Raw genomic sequence first — 22235 nt, 5'->3', positions numbered from 1 at the left:
TGAAGGCCATACTGAAGGTCTTGAACCAGAATTTTCCTCTTCACAACTGTTGGGCAAGTTACTCATCCTCCTCGATCACTGTGGAGTGGAATACTTCAGTTCATACCAATGTCTATTAAGAACGGACAATTCTGCTTCTGGTTCTTTTAAAGTTTTTCTACTATGTTGGTTTTTTTTTTGTGGAGTGGAATACTTCAGTTCATACCAATGTCTATTAAGAACGGACAATTCTGCTTCTGGTTCTTTTAAAGTTTTTCTACTATGTTGGTTTTTTTTTCCCTTACAGACTTCTTTTTTTTTTTTTTTTTCTTTAACATTTATTATCCAGGACCCCAAATTACGTGAACTTCTGGATGTGGGGAACATCGGGCACCTGGAACATCGCATGATAACAGTGGTATATGGGCCTGACCTGGTGAACATTTCTCATTTGAATCTTGTGGCTTTCCAAGAGGAAGTGGCCAAGGTATGGTGGATGCAGCTATGGAAAGCTTCCTGTGATATTATATTAACACCTACTGAAGATTTCGAATTTGTTTATTACTTTGCTTTGGCTAAAATCCCATCAGCGCCAAGTATACATGCATTTAACATACTTCTAAATAATAGCATCTGCTTTCAATAATAGAGATACTTCTTTCATTAGGAATAATGTATTAGGTAAAATTCTTTTGCAAAAAAGAATAAAAAATGTAGATAAAACCACATTTCATTTCACCTAAACATCTCCCAAGTCATCCTGTCTTCACTTTGATCCTGACATCCATTTTTTCTAACCCCATATCCAAGTCTTAGCTCTTCCCCTGAGGGCAGTCAACCTCAACACATTTTTAAGCTCTTTCCCCCTGCACAGCACGTAAACCACCACTATCCATAGTTATTTAATTAGTATGTGAAAGAACAAGTAAATTTTATTTATTTACTTATTTTCATTTTATGCATATGAATGTTTTGCCTGCATGTACGTAAGTGCACCCATGCATGCGGTACCTGCCTGTTAAGGCCAGAAGATGTCAAATCCCCTGGAACTGGAGTTGCAAATGGCTTTTAGCGGCTGGGAAGTGAACCTGTGTCTTAACAAGAACTGCCAGTGCTCTTAATCACTGAGTCATCTCTCTAGCCCCAAGTAAAATTTTAAATAATAAATATTTATTCAGCTATGGACTAGAAAGATTATTTAAAAATGGCTTTCCCCAAAGGAATAGCTATCCTTCTAAAAAAAAAAAATGGACCTTTTATATATTACAGAAATAACCAGAATGCATGCACAGTATGGCAAACAAGAAGCTCTGCGCCTCTAAGGCTTCTCACTAAGGTGGGATGCTTCCTCTAGAAATGGCCATTTGCAACTTTAAAAAGCCAAAGTGAACACATTTTAAAGAAGTTCCTCGACCCCCCCACCCCCCCCGTCCCCCCATGTTTACATTATATACTATGAAATGCTAATAATGAACAAAGTCTTTCAAACAATCTCCTCCAAGAGTTAAGAATATGAATGTAATACTTTGGGGTCTACATATGGTTCATGTGCCCTTATACAGCGACTCATGTCCCAGATCAGAACTACAGGACCAATCCTGGTCTGGGTACTGATAGGTAAAAAGTTGGTGGAGAACGAGTGAATGGATGATGAGGCACCGAGGCACAGCTACAACTCCATCAAAATAGGGTTTATTAGCAAAGGAACACATGGGACAGATTCCCTTCCAGGCAGGGAAAATGTCTGCCCAGGTCTTGAGCTATGGTCTTTTAAAAGGGAGGCTTCTGCTTCCTGCAGAAGGTGGGAAGATGTATTTTTTTTAAAGTTGGGGGGGAGTGGGAGAGCAGGACTGTTAAAACCTGTCCTCTTCAGAGATCAAAGGGGAAGCCTGCTGTGTTGGCCAAACAGTGGAGAAAAGTCTGCTTCCTTGACTTCAAAGACCAAGGTGCTTATCAGCTAGGTTCCCTTTTCTCAGGAGCATGAGAAGTCCTTGGGATCCTGTTGGTGAGGGAGTAGGGCTATCCGAACCTTAACAGGTACTCTGTCAGGGCCTTGCAATCTACAATTGTCTGATCTTTGGTGCTGTGACAACTGTATGACTTACACAGATGTTATTAACCTCTCTTGCAGTATTTAGTGATTTTTGGCAGTTTATCTCTAAACATTTATGTAACATCAACTTCAGTTCTTAACAACAGAATGAATAAAATGCCAACCAGTTTTAGTACTCTAAGGTGTTTGAAACCACTCATTTCAAGTTGTGTTAAGACCTAGTATGTTTTCTCTCTGTAAAAACAGAGGACAGATTAAGCCGGGCATGGTGGCACATGCCTTTAATCCCAGCAGAGGCAGGCGGATCTCCAGGACAGCTGGGGCTACAGAGAGCCCCTGTCTCAAAAAGACCAAAAAAAAAAAAAAAAAAACCAAAAAAAAAAAACAGAGGAAAAATTTAATACTTGAGGGAGGTTAGGGGCAGGGGACCCCGGCCACACTCTAAACGTTGTACAGGAAAAACAAAAAAAAAAAAAAAAAACCAACAACAAAAAACAGAGGATAGATTATATACTTGGAGTGAGTTCAGTGCAGTGGAACTCTGCGCACATCTATAGTATGATTGCCCTGCCTTTGTGACTTTATTTCTTGTTGGATTATGGATAAATATAGGTAAACAAATCCTAAACATTTGCAAAATGTCGTAAAAATTATACTCACCAAATACAACTGTACACCCTTTCAAAAATGACCAATCATGAAGTTCATTAAATTTCAAATTAAAACATTTAAAAAATGTCACTTATAGAATGGCTTTTACTAAGACTGAATGTAGACCTACTCATATTGCATGCCAATCTGCATATTTTAAATCTGCATTAAATCTTTGTGCAGTTATGTTTAAAATATGTCCAATTTCTTCTTCTCTGTGGTTCTTACCCACTAATTTTCCACAGAGATTTTGATTTCTATGCCCTGTCATAATCCCCATCAGGATGACATTTTAAAAGATTTTATTCCCCAGCAGCTACTTGAAGTTCCTGGCATAATTAATAAAGCTATGGAGTGTATTTTACATTCTCTGGCTACAAATTTCTCTAGAATTATTTTTCCCAGCTGAAATTGCTCAGCCAGAAATTTAAAATTTGCAAACACCATTTTACTTCTAAAATGCATTTTCTACGCTTCTACTTGTCGGTAGTTTCTCAGGACATCACAGCTTTTATTTAATATCTGAAACCAATGTATGTGATGCCTTGCGTAGGGCTCTGCACCTGTGGAGGCAGCTTCTTATGTAGGCTCAGGAGAGTGTGAGCTGCGGTTCTGAGCTGAATGTCAACAGAAGACCGTGCATATAAATAGACTCCCTCATGCATTCATCCAGCATGCATTTGTGTAGTGTGTATTCCTTGGGTTCAATGTGCATTTGTCTTCCCTTTGCCAGACACGATCCCAATGTTAGGACTGCAGCAGTGAACAAAGCCATTTCCTCTGAGACATAGCATTCTAGAAGAAATTATCAGCTACCTCACCATTAAGTTGTGAACATGCAGTGCCTTAAATCAGATGAAGCTGAGGGCAAAAGAATAAAGCAGGCAGCCAGAGAGCGTGAAGGCAGAAGGGGACTGTCCTACAATGGGCTGCTGGAGAAACAGAGCTCTGACGGTGGCAGCTCAGGTGCAACACTAGCATGCCACGTAGTTCCAAAGCTGTACATGTTAAATTTTGTTTGAGACAAGGTCACACTCTGTGGCCCAAGTTGACCCTGAATTCCCAAGTTGGCCTCAAACTCACAATTCTCCTGTCTCAGCATCAGGAGTACTAGGACTAAAGGACCTGTGCCTGGTTAGAACTGAAGTTTTTTAAGACTTATTTTTGTTATGTCTAATTAGGTGTCTGTTGCGGGGGAGGGGGGAGCGCTATGAACACATGAGTGCAGGTACTCAGGAGGTCAGAGGTGTCAGATCCCCCTCAAGCTGGAGTTACAGGCTGTTGTGAGCCACCTGTGTGGATGCTGGGAATTGAACTCAGGTCTTCTGCAAAGGTTCTACTCTTAACCACCAATCTCTCCAGATTCTGAAACTGAATTTTTAATTTTATTCCTTAACAAAGGTGAATCCTGCCAGGTATGGTGGTGCATGCCTTTAATCCAAGTACTCAAGAGGCAAAGGCAAGCAGATCTCTGGGAGTTCAAAGCTAGCCTGGTTTTCTTAGAGAGCTTTAGGCTGCCTAGGGATGCATAGTAAGACCTTGTCTTGAGAAAGAAGAAAAGAAAGAGAGGGAGGGAGGGAGGGAGGGAGGAGGAGGGAGGAAGGAAGGGTGAATCCTTTGAGAAACAAACATGCAAAGGAACCTGTTCTCCAACTTCTCTCTCTGTGGTTGGTCTAAGGATCCCTGCTCTCTTACAGATAATAATCACACCTTCTTCACACAGCATGACTTACCATCTGTCCTGTGCTCTAACAATCAGCTTCTTCCCAAGGGTTCCCCCTTTACTGTGTCTGACAAAGAGACCATATGAGTCACACAGTTCTCTAAACCCCCCACTTCCCGGAAGACCAGGGGATATACTGTGTTTGCTCTCACTTGGAACTCCAGGACCTCACCCCACTTCCTATAGCTTCGGGGGAAGTGGCAAATGTCATGCTGCCTCTCTTCACTCTTGTATGTTGACTCCCAACAGACCTCTACTCATGACTACACAACTGCAAGGTTGGAGGTATCTGCAAAGTAAATGAAAACAAGGAACAAAGCGAAAAAATAAGCTCTATGATAAATGTGGCCACCTCATCATCTAAGGGAATGGAATCAAGATAAAATCCTGGGCAAGATACCCTCACAGAACATACTATAGTGGTCCCGTAGTTTTTAGACTGCCCCCTAATTCTCACTATGACTAGGTCCTCCTTGAAAACCTTTTTCAGAAGAGTCTCCATTAGTCATGATTACTTTCCTCTTGGCTCTAGCACCTTCTATCCAACACAGACCTTGAACTTAAGACCTCTCAAGTATGGCTGTCACGCCTCACTTGTTCTGTTTTTAGCAGCAACACTATATATACTCTTGCCCTCTGAATTTTTCCAATGGTATGGCAGAGCCTTTAGCTGTCCAAGATTTGTTCCAGGCTCTCTTGAGCTTCCCTACTATTGAGGGGTTCTTCTCTATCAGTTAACTCCTGGAGCAGCCTCAGATGCAAGATCAATCATTAATTCCCAGAGACAGTGTAGGCTAGAGAAGGGTTGCAGTCTTCAATACGTGCCGGACCTTAGCGTGTGCAATAGTACATTGCACAGAGGTAATACAACGGAGATTTGGGAGGATGGTAGCAACCTGGCAATCTACACAAGTCATTCTAATCAGCTTCTACCGACTGCTGTGGAGTGGTAGCTACAAAACTTCACCATAACAAGAATCACTACAGAGAATTGTTAAAACACAATATGCACAGCCCTGGCCCAGCAGGTCAGAGAGAGAGTTTCATAGTTTGATAGAACTTGAGCATCTCTACAAGTTCCCAGGTGTTGTGGATGCTGCAGGTCTTGGCAGTACATTTCCAGGATCTTTTCCTTAGAGAAATAGTAGCTCAGTGTGGTCAGACCTTTGGGTTCTGTTCCAAAGGGAGCTGGAGACTCCAAGTGCTGAATGTTGGTGTCAGCTTTTTTCATGTATATTATACAAACAAACACAACTATGGGTTGGATATGATTTGGGGGCTTCATTTGGCAGTTTTTTAGTCTAGATTCAAAGTAAGGAAGAGAAACATTGTACTAAATAGGCTCTCAGGTCTTGACCACTGAGCACAAGGAAGAAAGTCTGTCATCTTGCTTAGTAGAGCAAAGTCAGCATTCCTGTGCACTTGTGTTCGTTCTCTACTTTGCAAACCATTGCTAGAGGTTTTGTGGTGCCTAAGAAACATGGCCTTGTTGTATGGCATTTTTCAAGAAACAGAGTCATCTGACTTTTTAATGGCCACTGTAGGCATTTTTCAAAAATTTTGTAATCTGTATCTGTAATCTGACTGTGTCTCTAGTCAGATTGTATCCTTAATCAGAATATCTCCACGAGCTGTGAAGGAAGGACAGACAGACTACGGAAGAAAATCTTTTGGATGCCTCTAGCCTCCATTTGTAAATACGTAGGTAAAATGAAAGACCAAGGGAGACGGATCATGACTTAAGTAGGCCACATTTAAAAGTCGGGAAGAACGCAAACACTACAGAGTGTTCTACAAGGTCACCTTCCAACATTCAGCATATTAATTAAGCAAATGCAAAGGAAGCAATTGAGAAACTGTTGCTGAGGGAGACAAATGTGGGCTGTTCTATTGCTGTAGAAAATAAGATTATTGCGAATGAAATATTTTTCCCAGCAAGGTGGCCATTTTTGCATAGTGTAGGAAAGAAATGAGCAGAGAAGGAACTGATATTGATAATAAGTTCTGCGATTAGGGATACAGGAAGGGGCACAGGAAAGGGAAGAGATGGAGGATGATTAAAAAAAAAAAAGTCTACAAATCAGAAATCTCGGCTATACTCTCCCACCAATGGCTATCAGCCTTGCAGACCCTTGACAGTTTGGGTAGCTTCATCATCCATACAGTGAGGATCTTGGGTTCATTTTTACTCATTGGCTTGTTCAGTAACAGAGAGCCAGACACTGAGACTTTCAGCCAAGAAGCTGTGTCTTCTCATACAGGCACTGGCCCAATGGAATCACACGCAGAGGCTGGGCCCTGAGTACACTTGTGGCGTTATCTTGTGAACTTTGTGTCGGTTCCCTTTACATTTTAGTCTCTTCCCTATATGTAACATACATGCTGATTGGGTGTCCTATGCTGCAGAGTTGGGGCAGGGTCATGCATGCTTAGGTTGTAGATACTTATTGATGTGCCACCTTACCTCTTCTTTGTTGTAGAAAGTCCTCAGCACAACTTTATTAAGCTCTCCACAATGCACCAATGATTCAGAGCAGAAAAGAGTCCACTTTCAGGGTTCTTAGTCTCATTCGTAAAATAATTTAAGAACATCCTGAAATGGAAGCTTTAGGACAATTTTATAAGAAAAATCCTCAGGACAGGACAGATGTAAATCTCAAAAGCTGCCCTGAGCAGCAAAATGGGGTGGGGGCGGGGGGGGGTCATAAAGCCATGCCTGTTTAGAGCCAGCAAATCCGTGGCCTGGTCTACAAGCACGGCCCTAGAGAGCAAGGCTGGGGTTCTGGGCAGGAAACATTCGTCTCATCAACGTACCAGGTATCCTGCCCTCTCTTTAGCGTGATTTAAGGTGAACCCGTCTTCCTAGGCATGGTCTGTGACCAGGTGATTGACCAGCAAACTGGAAAGTTAGGACTCCACTCAGGCCAGAGATTCTCATTCTGTTGTTCAGAGGAGGATCCTATATGGTTCCAGGCAGGTTTGGCTGTTTTCAGACTTTTTTTTTTTTTTTTTTTTTTTTTTTTTTTTTTTTTTTTGCCACTATAACACTTTAAAGTACTGTTCTTGATCCTAAAGATAGAGCAGGGAACCAGACAAAGACCCTATGCCACATGAATTCTAGGGAGGGAGAGACAATAAGACAAATCAGTAAACCAGGTGAAGTGTTAGGAAGAGATGAGCAGCGCCAGCAAAGACAAAGTAGAGGTGGACAGTGTTGGTTAGGAAATAGACATTACTAGACAAACTGAGGTTTCTATTTTTGTTTCTTGATCTCATTAATAAAAGAATTTTTAAAACAGATTCAGAAGGAAGCTTGAGAACACTTTTACTTGAGTCTGAGAGAAAAATAACAGGGCAAGCAAGCTGTAAATCTTGGCAGCTGCCTGGAGGACGGAAAGGAGATGAGGGGGAAGAAAGCCACGCCCTTTGCTGTGGGGTCGGCCCCTGGAGAGCTGGGTGGAAAGAGCAGTGAGTGGCTTCAAAGAAGAGTGAGAAAGTTCAGGGAGCCAAGGAAAGCCTGTCTGTGCTTTTGGCTAGTATCTGAAAGAAAAAAGGCATGGAAAAATGAAAAGGAGGAATTAGACTTCTCTGTGTTAAACCTCAGAAAAACAGACTTTCTGATAGAAGCACTTCAAGGAGCAGCCCCAAAAGGGAGAAGAGTCTGGGAAGGGTGAGTCCGTTATCCCATTTAAGGGAAAATTAGGCCCTTGCTCCTTAGTGTGGCTTCCAGTGAGCTAGGTTTTGTGGGGGGGAGGGGGCGAGAAAGTTGAATATTGCTTAGACTAGTAGATCTTCACTCAGCCAGAGACAGAACTTCCACTCTATTTATTTGACCCGGGAGGAAGTATCATTGCCTCTCCACCTTTTCATATGGTCATTTAAATCCAAAGGAGGAACTTCCCTTCCTAGCGTTCCCTAGGGCAATGTGATGTGAGGTCCAAAGTCAAACATGAAGGGGGCTGGAGAGATGGCTCAGCAGTTAACAGCAAAGACTGCTCTTACAGAGGACTGGGTTCAGTTTCTAGCACCCACGGGATAACTAACAACCGTCTGTAACTCCATTTCCAGGGGATCCATTCCCTCTTCTGGCCTCCATGGGCATTGCATGCACAACTGCACTTACATAAAAATTATTAAAAAGTAAACCATGGGGTTCATCCTCAGTGGCCTCCAAGACAGTTAATCTCTGTAACATTTGTAAGAAGGTATTTGAATCAGGTCTTGAAGCATGTGAGGGGAGTTTGAAACCATCAGGGATGGTTTCTCTGAACTGAGAACATATGTGATGTAACTTTGCGTGTTTTCCGTGATGGACTGAGCAGAGGCAACAGTGGGAAAAGCAGCTCATTTAACAAACTCTGGGAATGTTTTTGGTGAATTGCCAGTTACTCGAGCTAAGGAAGATGAAAAAGGGTCCAAATCTACATACGTGTTATGTGTACGAGAAAGGAATTAAAGATATCATTAGAATTTTGTCTTGAGTGGCAGGAAAGATACAAGTATCCCTTATGGACATAGGGAAGAAGTTAACCCAAAGTAAACTTTTGTCTGTGCACATACGACAGGGATTCAGTTGTATTCGATTTGAGATTGTTATATATCCAAGTAGGGATGCGTAATAGGAAGTTGGATATGTGCACCCAGTGTTGAGCACCAAATGTGACACAGAAACTTTAGAAGTCATTGGATATTTAATAGTAGTGTTAGAAATAAAATTCAAGGTCTAAGGAAGCCATCAATACGCACAATGAACATTCAGACAAAGTGAAAGTAATCTGGCAAGGCATGTATATTTCTGCAAAAGGGTGTGTTATGTGGTTAGTCAGACCCAGCAAGCACATAGAACCTGGAAGTCTGGTATGCTTTTACCCCTAAAGTCAGAGTACCCCATTGATTGGGGTCTGACCTCACAGTCTTCTTGGGCTGGCTAGTTTCAAAGAACACATGCAAAGGAAAAGATCTCCAGTGCCCCAGGCCATCAGACTGAGGAATGAGTCAAGCCCTTTTCTCAAACAAAAGTCTTACAGGGTGTGGTGGGATTGAAAGAATAGAATTCCTTGTCACAAACCAAGTTCCATGTTTTACAGGGCTTGAAAGAAAAGACTAATATTTAATGTTCTTATAGTATTTAAAATTTACTATAGAGCTCAATGACGCTGGATGAGATCAGCCAAGGAGTAACCCAAGATAAAGAAAACACATGATGTTAGTTAGAGTCAGGGACGCTCCAACCTGGAGACATAAGACTCAGAAGTAAAGGAGGCTAGGAGCAGCCAGTGAGGTAGCAACTATGCACAGAGGTCATTGAAAACCAGGGGAAGAAAGTATTTCAAGGAGAAGAGAGAGCAACTGGGTCAATATTGCTCATATTTCAAGTAAGATAAGGCTAAAATTGGACAATTGGATTGAATGACCCAAAGGTCATTGTAGACACAGTAGAACAACCTTGGTGCAGTTATAGCTTACAACCCCTGATTGGAATTGCTTCTGGGAATACAGAGTAGACAAGAAATCAAAGTAGATCTCTTTCTCTTTCTCTCTCTCTCTCTCTCTCTCTCTCTCTCTCTCTCTCCCCCCCCTCTCTCTCATTGTGATGTAAAGAGTGAAAAAGTCATGGAAAAGCTGTTGGAATGGGAGTTGAGGTCAAGATGGCCTCTAAAGTGGGAGAACTGATAGTGTATGACAGTGGTGAGACTGATCCTTACAGGGAACACAGGTGCTGATATAGGGGAGAAATGCCCGGATATGTCCTTGACTAGGGCAAGAGAAACAGGATTTAGTTATAGGATTTGAGAGAATATAGCCTGGGAACCAAGCTTAGCCAATTTAGGCAGGAGTGATGGGCAGTTCACTCAGAGGAGGAAGGTGCAGTGTGCTGATGGTCTTCACAGTGGGACAAAGTATAGAAGCTCTTTTCTGATTGCCTCTATTTTCTCATGATGGAAGCCAAATTTCAGTCAGAAGTCACTCAGTGAGAACAAGGACTATTTGATTTCTCAAGCCTCTTTCCCCACTAGTGAGTGAATTGCTTTAAAGACCTGACTGGTTAGGTTAGTGTGAACTGTAAAAGGCAAGTCCTTTACATGTACCCACAAAATTGGTGTTATTTTGAGCAAGCTAACTGACTCATCAGATCAGATGTTCAATTGGCCAATGTATCTAAAGATAGAAGAGTTTTTTCTGCCTGCCAGTTCCATTCTGTATCCCAGCTCTTGTTTTCTCTGGGAATGCAGCATAGGAACTGACTTCCAGGTGTATCTGCTGCTCCTGGACGTCTGCTGCAAACAGCAGAGTGCCATGAGCCAGAGGCAGCCAGTCCCAGGATTGCGGTATGCTGACATCCACCTTCAGGTCTTGGGGACCCAGAATACTGAGGACACTCATTACCTGGACAATCTCAGTAGTCATGAAATCTGCCCTGGAATTTAGCCTAGAGGAATCCCAGTATGTGAAGGAAGCCAAGGTGATGCCTTCGCTGGTTTTCTGGTCGTTTGTGATGAGAACTGGGATAGGCTTTCTAGGAAGGCTGGAGCTGGTACTCTAACAAAGAGTGGGTCATCTGCGTGATGCCCCTGTGGTTGAGCTACAGGGAGCTCAACTCCTTGCCCTCAACTCCAGTACCCCCCCCCCAAGAATGGTAGGTGTTTATAACTTCACTACTATAATAGCTCTAAATTAGAAACTGCCTGAATGTCTGTCTACTATAAAATACAAAATATTATTTAACAAAGAGAAGAACAAATTCTACCCATAAAAACTCATAGATTATGTTAACTGATGGAAGACAGGCCAAAATGACCACATTGTATGAGGTCTTTCAGAAAACAAATCCTTAATTTTAGAAGCCAAAATAAGGGTTGTTGAAGGGGTCCTGATCCTTGGGGTCCTGATGAAGGTTTTTGTTTTGTTTTGTTTTAAATCTGGGTACTAGGAATATAGGTGTGTTTCCTTTTCAAGGTCCATCAAGGTATAGTTAGGATATGAGCCCTTTTCTGGGTCCTTAGTTTCCGTCAGGATTGTGAATTGGAAAATAAGTAAAAACGCCAGCCAGTGTTTTAAGATCCACTCATCCATGACTTTCACATGAAGTGGGCCATGAGTAAAGGAGAAATTTTCAAAGCCAAAGATGGAGACTAGCTCTCATAGCAGAGGATAGACTAAGGACTGAGATTCCTACCAAGGACCATGTACCCCTTCATTGCAAGGAAAATAATCCAGCTTGCTAAAAGGCTTAAAATAAAGTTAGGTGGCATAATTAAGGCAATTTAAAACAAATTGATTCCCAAATGAGAAAATTGCATTTTAGTAAAATTCTATCATTATGTTAAAAGTTAATGAGGAACTACCTGTGCATACTTCACAACTCAATTTTTAAGGAATGCGGTTTTAATTTTCTCAAACATTTCGAATTAGCAAATACCACTTAACTCCCAAGAAACTGTGCTTGTGCCCCTTGTTCTTCATGGCATACCTCCCACTGTAGGAATTGGCCATCTTACCTTTTCTTTAAAAAATCTCTCTGAATTCGAACTCTTCAAACAGAATTACTTTTAAAATAAGCAGTGACCGCAGCTAGGATTGCAGAGCCCGCCTGCATACATTATTGTCTCTAGCACACGGTGATGAGTCAGTGACAGGCGAAGTAATTAACATTGATGCTGAGGATTAGAAAACTAATAGCAAATGTTTTCATAAGTGGCATTGTCTGTTGGAGACTATGATTCCAAGAATATAGCAGATTGACAAGAAAGCCATAGGAATGAACACTCTGTTGTTCAAAGAATGATTCAGGAAACTACCTGGAGATCTACCCCCGACCCCTACCCCCTGCCACCACCAACTGATGCAAAAAGTACCCTTAAAGTTCACAGAGACACAGCTGCCAATCTCTCATGGGATGATGTCAAGGGATACAAATGTCTTTCTCTTCTACTTGTTCCTTTGGGGACTATCTTCTAGTCCATTTTCTGCAGCTATAACAAGATAATTGGGAGTGGGTAACTCACAAAAGCCAGAGGTTTATTTACTTTAACATGTTCATAAACTTTGAAGTCCAAGACTGAAAAGTCACATTTGACCAGGGCCCTGTGCTGAGGCATAAAGTATAGAAAAGCCAAAGGCTAAGCAGGCTCAGGTAGAAGCGAGAACACGGGTGGTGGTGCACTCTTTCATACCTCTCTCTCACAGTCACTAATTCAGTCCTGTGAGAATGAGAACTCCTTCACACTCCAAGAATTAACTTAGTCTCTGAAAGCAGCAATAACCCTTCCTAATGACCTAATCACATCTTGATGGCCCCATCAACCAACACCACAATCACAACTAAAATTGAGCAGCGTGTGTTTCAGATGGGATAAACCATACTGAAATCATAGCAAGGTTTTTCCCATTAAAGAGTTTTCTTCAAGATAATTTGACTCTAATTTCACTGCATTGAAATTTTCCTATTTTTCAGACAAACAAATAGCTAGCTGTTAAGAAGACTAGAGACTTACTAGGCCTGACACCTGTCAAAAGCAGACCAAAATCTAACTCTTTGTACATCGGTATCTCCCACAATGCACTTCCCGGCATGTGAATGCTTCCTTAGACCACCAGGGTAACATTTAGTGATGGACCTGTTTCATGTGGCTGGAGAAAGAACTGGGCGACAGTTCTTTAGAATACAGCCCAAAGCACAAAATAAGGCACCAAGCACGTCTATGTTGTCAGGAAAGATGCTCTTGAGCCCAGCACTGAAGTTTCCTTACTTTTTTTCCTAGAGAATTCCTTCAGCCATGTTACACCCAATGCCTCTAGTTTTTTAAAACTCACTCCAGCAGAGTTCACACTCCAATAGGAAACATATAAGACCAACATCACTAAGTTTATAGTCAAAAACGACGATCAAAACATACTATAAGAGAGACATGGGGCTTGACTTCTAGACAACACTGCAGTCCAGAGATTCTTTTTTAGTTGTACATTCATTCATTCACGCAGCCAACCTGACTTAGCAAGTATGAATTTATTATGTATTTTATAAATGGGGAGATCTCACATGAGTGAGGGAATGACACAGATTCTTTTCTTCTGCTCAGTTTTCCACAGTGCTCTTGTGTAAAGGGAATGTACAGTGTTTTCTACACTCTCCCCTCTGTCTGCCTACTGCTTCCCTCCAGCTCATGATTCGGTCTCATAGGCACTACTGGGTTCTGATTAGAATTGATTGTTCCAAAGGTAACTCCATCAGACCAGTCTCAGAATTCTTCCTATTGTGAATGAGGAAATCAGCCAGAGTCTCTGTTGAGAGAAGACATCATCTGTGACAACGAGGTGTAGTTAGTGGCCGTGGGAAAGAACTCATTAGTAGAGAAAAGAATTGTGTCATTTGGAAGAAATATTCCTGCAGCAATGAAGAAAGTACCCTGGCTTTCAGACTTCAGATTCCTGATGATCTTGTGTTATTAATACATTTTTGTGGTAATTTGTCTAATTTTTCCTTTAATTGCAATGCTTAACTCAATGCTGTTGATCAGTTCTCCTGTTTGCCAAGTTAGCTGGAGTTCTGCATTTGTGGATTGTAGCCACATCATCATTGAAAATAATGATGCATTTGTCCTTGATATACATCAGCTGAATAATGTGATGTTAGTGTCCTGACACCGATCCTATTGAGCCCTAATTTGCTTGTTTGGGGTTGTTGTGGCTGCTGTGGTGATAGTGATCTTTCAGTTTGATGGTTGACTTTCTTGAGTATAAGATGAAAATGAAAACATTTTTAGTACAGAATCTAAGATTTACACTGTTACAAATATAGAGAAAAAGTACCAGAAATGTTTCCAAAAGTCGAAATGTTCTCTTTTGTATCATATAGTGACTTCTCTTGAGTTCTCTCTGATTTTAACATAGGCTTTGCAGTTCATATAACATCTTGAATCATGAAAAGATGTTCCACAGCATCGTTAAGAAACACTCTGCACAGGATGGATTCTGGTTTATGCCAGTAGGGTAGAGAAGCATGTTGGCAGGTGAGACCACTCTGGAGGAGCCACGGGAGGCTCCTCCTTACTCAGATCCCAGGCTACTAGACATTTGAGGACATGCAATCAGGACACCAATAAATGAAAGCAGTTGGAACTTGTAAGTTGATTATGAAGTATTTTAAAAGTTATAACCTTTATCTGTGTGACAGGAATCAAAATATCTTGCCTTAAATTGTTGCAAGTTATAAGAACCTTTTGAAAGCTAACTAAGGAGAGATAAATAGATGGGACACAGAGGGTTCTTAGCGTGGGGAAATTACTCTAATAGTGATTGGTAACATATGCCATTGGAGATTTTTCAGCACTCATGGAGCATACATTAATAAGTGAATGCTAATGTAAATGACAGATCATGAGTGATAATGATGTGTTAATCGAGGTCCATTGGTTGTAATGAATCTACCACTCTAATGGGGAGTGATATTGGATTATGGAATGGGCTGTTCATCTGGGGGCGGGGGACATATGTAAAATCTTTGTGCCTGCCACTCGATTTTTGCCATGATCCTAAACAGGCATTAAAATGTCTATTGATATAATTACAGGAGCCGAGGAGGTGGCTCAGTGGATAAACCGCAGGCTGCTCGAGCATAAGGACCTGAGTGTAGGTCCTCAGAACCCACATAAAAGCCAGGTGTGGTGCTGCATACTTTTAATCCCAGTGATGGGGACCAGAGACAGGCATGTCCGAGGGCTTGCTAGCCAGCCAATTTAGCCAAAATACCTAGTTCCAGATTCAGTAAGCGACGATCTCAAAAAATAAGTTTGTAGGGCTGGAGGATGGCCAAGTGGTTTACAGTATGTACAGCTCTTGCAGAGAACCCAAGTTTATTTCCTAGCACACACAATGGATGACTCACCACCACCTGTAGCTCTAATAATTTTTTCTAGACTCCACGGGCGCCTGCACTCATGTGCACGTGTGCACACACACACAAAATTTGAAAATTAAAATAATAAGGTAGAGATCAATAAAGGAAGATACTTTCCAATCTCTGATTTCTATATGCACACACAGATGAGCACACACACAAACATACATGCACACCACACATATATGCACACACCACAAACAGGCACACACCACAATTCTTAAGAAATACATAATTACAATAAAAGGTGCTGGACAGTTGGTAAATATCTGCTTTTTAGAATGTGACTTTTTTGGTATTCTTTCATAGCAATGTCCATTGACTTATAATTATATATGTAATATATTTATAGAAAGTATTATACATGTGTAGACAGATACTTAGAGACCTTCCAGAATACATCCATCTCCCCAAAGTACTCTTTGAATATTCTTTTTATGAATATGTGTTGTTGAGAGGAATTACTCTGCCTTTTCGTGGGACTCCAGCTGCTTAGTATTAGGTTGCAGCCATTGCCAGAACCTGGCGTGCCATGATGCCTGGGAGCCATTTACAACATGCAGTCACATGTACTTCTGTGCTTCTACAAACAGCACTGGAACTGAAATTGGTGTGTGTGTGTGTGTGTGTGTGTGTGTGTGTGTGTTTGAGCTCAAACCTCAATGAAACCAAACTCTACCCCTTTTTAAAACAATGAGGCAGAAAATGGGTTAAGAATGTAAACATGGGGCTGGAAAGAATGCTCAGTGGTTAAGAGCACTGACTGCTCTTGCAGGGGACCCAGGTTCGATTCCCAGCATCCACATGGCTGCTACAAACCGTCCTTAACTCCGGTTCCAGGGGAATCCAAAGCCCTCTGACCTCTGAGGCATTGTATGACATGGGTGCACTCACATACATGCAGACAATACACTCATACACATAAAAAATAAAAATAATAAAAAATAAAAAAGAATGTAAACACAAAATTTTCAAAAACGAAAGAAATAAAAAAAATAGAATATCCTCCAAATTTATAAAACAATGCTCAGTTGTGCTGATAAATCTGAATGTCAATTAAAAATCACTGAAGGATGTCATTTCACATCAATAAGATCAGCACAATTTTACTCAATGATAATTTTTTTGCTTTTTAAAAATATTTTTTTAATTATGTGTGGATGCATGTGTCTATGTGTGAGAATGTGCACATGTGAGCTCAGGGACCCACAGAGTGCAGAAGAGGGCATCAGAGGCACTGGAGCTGAAGTTACAGGCACTTGTGAGCCACCCATCATGGGTGCTGGGAACTGAACTTGGGCTTAAAAGTAGTATGCAATACTCACAGTACTGTTCAAGGGCAGTACGCACTCTTATCTGCTGAGCCATGTCTCCAGACCCAAATATCTTTTTTAAATGGAAGAAATGCAGGCTCTCGTGCTCTGCCAGTAGGAACGCACAGCACCCCTGCCACTCCAGTGGTACTCAGGAAAATACTGGAACCCTAAGACTTCTTTAGGCCCTTCATCCTAGAGGAGCCTTTGGGCGTGTCCTAAGACAACAGGAAGCATGTATGTGGTAACAAGCAGTTTTAAAGAAATAAATACACTATTGATCAATAAAAGACTCTATTCACAGATTATATATTCCTGCAGTGGAAAGTATGGAGTTAAATGGACTAGATCTATTTGCAGCAGCAGGCTTCATTTTAAATAGATAATATGTATTTCAAATACCCTTTTGCATTCCAAAGAGTGCATACAATATGAAACTATTTAATACCCTAAGCATAAAGGGGTCTGTAGCAGAGAAGCTAACCTTGTCTCAAGGGCCACATAGTATTTACATTTGGGGCAGTTTCTTGCAAATAGTCACATCTCTGCCATTATACTGTGGAAACAGACACAGACAGTGCAGAAATGAGCAAGTGTGTCTATGCTCCAACAGAAGTCTATTAATAAAAGGAGATGGCAACCTGGATTAACGCCTCAGGCCTAGTCTACTGACCTTCAGACTATGCCTCTGTCCTAAGAATAGCATGTGGAAGAAGATGTGGTGTTGACATTTACCCTGCACACTAGAGCTCGCTCCTGGGGAGAGGAAAGAAAATGTAGGTTCAGAGATAGTCACAGGGCAGAATACATTTTAAATGTACTGCAAAATTTTGCGATATTTGAAGTTTATATTTAAGTGAAAATATAATTTTAAATGGTGACAATGTTAATATTAGTTAACTTTGGATTAGCGGGTATATATGTGTTTGTTATATCAGTCTGTATCTTTGTATGTAAACAAAAAATGAAATAATTAAAGATAACAAATATTAGAACATTCAAAATAATATGAATCAGAACAATAGAAAACAGGAACGTTGTCAAGAATGACATTTCTTCTTAAAGATGCTCTGTTCCTACCTGTATCCTCTTGGTCAGCAGATGAAATGTCTCTGGGAGAGCACCTCTGTTCTCAGAACTGAGAGTATGTAAATGAACAGCTGGAATGTGGATGAAGGATAACTGTGAACTGTACTTGAATTGAGTCTTTCTCTTTATATCAGAGCTCCAAGACATCAGCTCTGCATTTTGTGTTGACCTCATCATTTTCTCTCCATTTTATCATTTTCCATTTCTCCTCCACTTCATTTACTTCATCGCCGTGAGGTAGTGGTAAAGTGCTTCCAACTCCACAGACAAACCCAGGTTCAAATTCCAGGTGTTCCCATAACTACCTGTGTCACCTTATGCCATTTATCCAGTGTCTCTCTCCATCACCTTTTTCATCTGTGAAATGGGCTGATGAGCTTAGAATATATTTCCTAGGGCATTGTAAGTAATAAGAGAGGTAATTATTTAGAAAATGCCTACTACAGGGCCTGGTCATAGTAAGTTATAAATCAGCATTTGTTATAGACTACAGCCCAGTGGATTTATTTCTCTGTTTTATTTTGTTTAATTGTGTAGATCAGCTATCCTTGAATTTTGTCAAACAAAATGATGGTGAGCACAGCATCTAAGAGTTCTAGTTCAAAGCCCAAGAAACCAGTAATCTGATCCCAAGCAGGGATTCTTACTAGCCCCAAAGACATAAATTTAGTCGAGTGCTTTGAAACCATAAGTTTATAAAATGAGGATAGTAGCTATGTGTCACCTAGACACATATTATGAGAATCAGTTATTGGATGCAAAGATCCTTGCTCAGAATGTAGTAAACATTCAAACAATAGCCATCAGAGGAACTGACAATTGTGAAATCTCTGTTCGTAGTATCATGCAAACACATGAAATTCTATGCCACAAATTTTAGAACTTAAATAGCTTTAGAAATAAAAGTGCACTAACTTTTATGGGATGGTAGGAAAATTTGGTGTCTCTGGTCATGTCTAAACTGGAATCTGCAAGGAGAGGGACTTGCAAAAGTAATAGAAACACAAGCATTTAAACTCCATCTGAATTCCACGGACACTAATATTTAAAGTCATTTTCTCAGTCCAGGTCTTTGCACGCTAGGTGAGATTAATCATAAGACAGAAAATGTCCCTTAAGAAATGTCAAGATTTAAATAGCTAAACCAAGGAGAGCGACAATCAACACTTTGTTTCTGAAAGCAGAAGGGAAAAGCCTCTGGACTGAAGAAACTTCTCCTCTTGGGCCATACTACCCAAGCTCAGCACTGGGTTTATGAAAACATGATCCCAGTATGATCCCTCTGCCCTACTGCAAAGCATGTTTCATAGTCTTCTGATGATCTAAGCTACTTTAATCTACCTGGCCCCATCTGTTTAGCCATGTTGTCCCTAATACAGCTATAAGGTCTTTGGAGGCTATGCAAAAACTAATAGCCCCAAATCATTTATTTTCTTAGGAAGGGGATAAACAAAAGACTGGGATCATGCTTCCCAAGCCGGATCCTGAAGCACCTTGCTACTCAAAGTGCTGCTCTTGGCCCAGTAGTATGTTTAAATCTTAATATGTATAAAACCCATAAAGTTTTCCTGAGTAAGTGTGGATTCTATGTTAGCAAATGTGGTATGGAGCCTGAAATCCTCCATGTCTAGCAGTTTCATGTAGTGCTGCATGTCCACTCTAGAACATGGCCACTCATGTCCTGGCCTACCACTGACCTCATCTGGGAACTCCTAAGAAATATCGACTCTCTGCACCCTCCTCATACCTACTGAATGAGCATCTGCACTTCAACAAGACCCCAGGGTTTCAAATGCACACGAAAACTGGAGAAACTCTGCCCAACATTCGGAGGAGCACTTGTCCCAGAGCTTGGTTTCATTTCCTTCCTTGCACAAGGTGGCTACTTTGCTTACTCAAGAGTCCTAAAACACCAATTCCTATTCTGGGAGAGACTCCAGCAGGGCTCTGACCATATTCCTTCTGATTCTACTTTGATTCCCAACAGGCAGTATTTGTATGTCTTTGTTGGATGCTACCCCTGGATGCCGGGGCCCACTTTGCTAGCAAGAACAGGGAGTTCTTGAAGGCTTCTCAGCCTCTTCTTACAGCGCTTCATAAAAACTTACAGACACAGACAGTTCTGTACCCCTGCTTCCTTCTCATTAATCAGAAAACTCAACTTTGAAGTGTCCTCTGTACATGGCAGGACATGACAGGATTAAGCCACTGGTGCACCCTCTGGGACTTTGCTTGGTCCTTACCCTTCTGCTTCCTCTCTGCACAGCCCTGCTCACTCCTCTGATTGTGGTCAGGGAATACTGCAATAAGCCCAGTTCTTATCAGCCCTCATCTGAGGATCTGATTCCAGGCATCCCAGAGTAAAAATGCTGCTTTATTCTATGCAAGGGCCACAGAAAGACCAATGGATCTAGAAGACCTGGGCTGACCAGGTGATAGCTACAGCCATATAGCCACTGAGTATGGGAGCATGGTTAGTGCAGACTGAGATAACTTATGAAACATCAAATCCATGTCTCATCTTAGTGGCTCACCATCTCAAAAGAATAGTAAAGATTTCACTTATAATTTTTGTATTAATTACATGAGCAACATAGGTTAAGTATCCCTTATCCAAAATTCATAGGACTAGAAAAGCTTCTGAGTCTGGAAATTTTTCTAATTTGCATATATATATACATATATATGGAAATCTTGAGAATATAATTCAAGTTCAAACATGAAATTAATTTGTTTCATAATTACATAGCCTAAAAATAAATTTTAAATAAATAATTTGCTGAGAATTTCGTACATGCATATAAGGTGTTTTGATCAAATCCATGCCTACTCCCTCCCCTCCAACTCCTCCCATATTGCCCCATCACTTTGTTCTGATAACTTCATGTACTCTTTCTTCTTCAATTTATTTATTTTTTTAATGGAGCTTTTTGCTACTCTAACAATCCCCCCCTCTCTGAAGAGGTAACCTTAAAATCTTTTAAGGTTTATATACAAGCTCCCAAATATTTTTGACATTTTTGGCCTTTGGAATGGAGTATATTGCTAAGAGGCCCAAGGACATTATGAGTTTTAGCCAAGAAACTGGCAGCTATTCTTTGGGGTCTTTTTACCCTAACTGCCTAGCCAATTCATACCTCCTATTCTTATCACACCATCCTCTGAAGAGGTTACCCAAATGGCCAATAGGGAATAGGGATGCAGATCGCTCTGGCTTCTTCGTGCCAAACAGGGACGAATACCCCTTCAGTGAGTCTATCTAAAAGACTCCCAAATTGTGTAACTCTTGTCTCTAGGGGGAAAAGAAAGTCCTTGAATCATGAATAGATGTGAAGGAGAAGTAAAGGCAAGAGTAATTAGCATTACAACTTCTAGACAGGGAACTAGAAAAAAGTCAGAACAGGGCAATTTTCAAATGTTCATATGAGAGTCTATTGGAATTTCTTGACAAGGGCTTCCAAAAGCATCCCTCTGTTGTGTTCCTCCTCATTTCTCTTTTGTCTTCCAAGGCTGGACTCTAGGGTGATGGATTCAAGATTTGCTTTCAGGTATTTTGATAGCTGTTGGAGTGGTTAGAATCAGTGTCAGTTCCCTTCCAAAGGCTTCTAGATAGGGGGAGAAAACAAATTTATCCATCATTTTAGAACAATAGCTGGTTGTCTCCTTTAACTACACGTGGGCACTACAGTATTGCAGACCAAGTTTTGAAGTCTTACATGTGAGCAACACTTTCTGATTAGGAACAAAATCACCAATGAGAAATAGTTGTCTGAATAACTTTTTATATGGACTTTGTTGCTTGTTATGTAGCCTTTAGCTATGCATATGGACTCTTAAGAAATTATATTGGCCCCTGTAATCTTTGGTTATACTTTCCTTTTGGGTGTTTAAGACCTTACAGTTGGCCCAAATAAATCAATTTATTTTTACACTTAAGGTCATTTGAGGATCTGTTCCTCAGGAGTCACATGGGCTTGGGAGGAGCTCCTGGCTCCTTTCTTTTACCAGTTCCGTCTATGTGAAGATAAGTCAAAGGTCCTGTTCAACTATGTCTGGCTTTACTTGGAAGCATTAATAAGATGTTTCCTCTGAGTTGACCCTCCTCCTCTTTGTAGACTGGACACTTGTTCGAGTCCAGCTCGTGGAGTCTCCATGTCCTCCCTGAACAAGAGGACAGGTGACTCACGACAGTTACAGGACATTTTGAGAGATGTTCCATAGTCCCCTGGAATTTAAGTGACTTTGGAGGGCAAGGGGCAAAAACTGTCCTTTAAGTCCCTCTGACCACATTAGGCCTCAAACTATGGCTGTTAAACATCCAATAAGGTTAGTTCGACCAGTTTGGTACTTTTAATTACCATGTGCTATGTAGATAAGGCTTGGGTAAAAAAACAAATACTCTCAGATAAACCTTGACTAGATATATATTTTGTTCCTTAAACTTATTAACTAAACTATGACCATAGAAATTTTAAGATTAAGTGTGTGTATACATTTTCCTGAAAATAATTTTTGTGCAGTATTTTTATT

General features: G+C 40.9%; 1 protein-coding gene across 4 annotated transcripts in view; it reads left to right on the top strand.

Annotated features, from left to right (window-relative positions):
* The window catches only part of Plcb1 (phospholipase C beta 1), an 803221-nt gene that overhangs the window by 493677 nt on the left and 287309 nt on the right, over positions 1 to 22235 (top strand). For 3 of the 4 annotated variants that reach the window (XM_029564145.1, XM_008834353.2, XM_029564146.1), the window contains exon 4: positions 329 to 466. The exons of the other annotated variant lie outside the window; for it this stretch is intronic. In XM_029564145.1, coding sequence (XP_029420005.1) covers positions 329 to 466 — 138 coding nt within the window. The remainder of the gene's footprint in view (positions 1 to 328; positions 467 to 22235) is intronic. 4 annotated transcript variants of the gene reach the window in all.

The sequence above is a fragment of the Nannospalax galili genome, unplaced genomic scaffold (assembly GCF_000622305.1).
Source record: "Nannospalax galili isolate Female #2095 unplaced genomic scaffold, S.galili_v1.0 scaffold1477, whole genome shotgun sequence".
NCBI classification, from domain to species: Eukaryota; Metazoa; Chordata; class Mammalia; order Rodentia; family Spalacidae; genus Nannospalax; species Nannospalax galili.
This window is presented reverse-complemented; position numbering and strand designations above follow the sequence as displayed.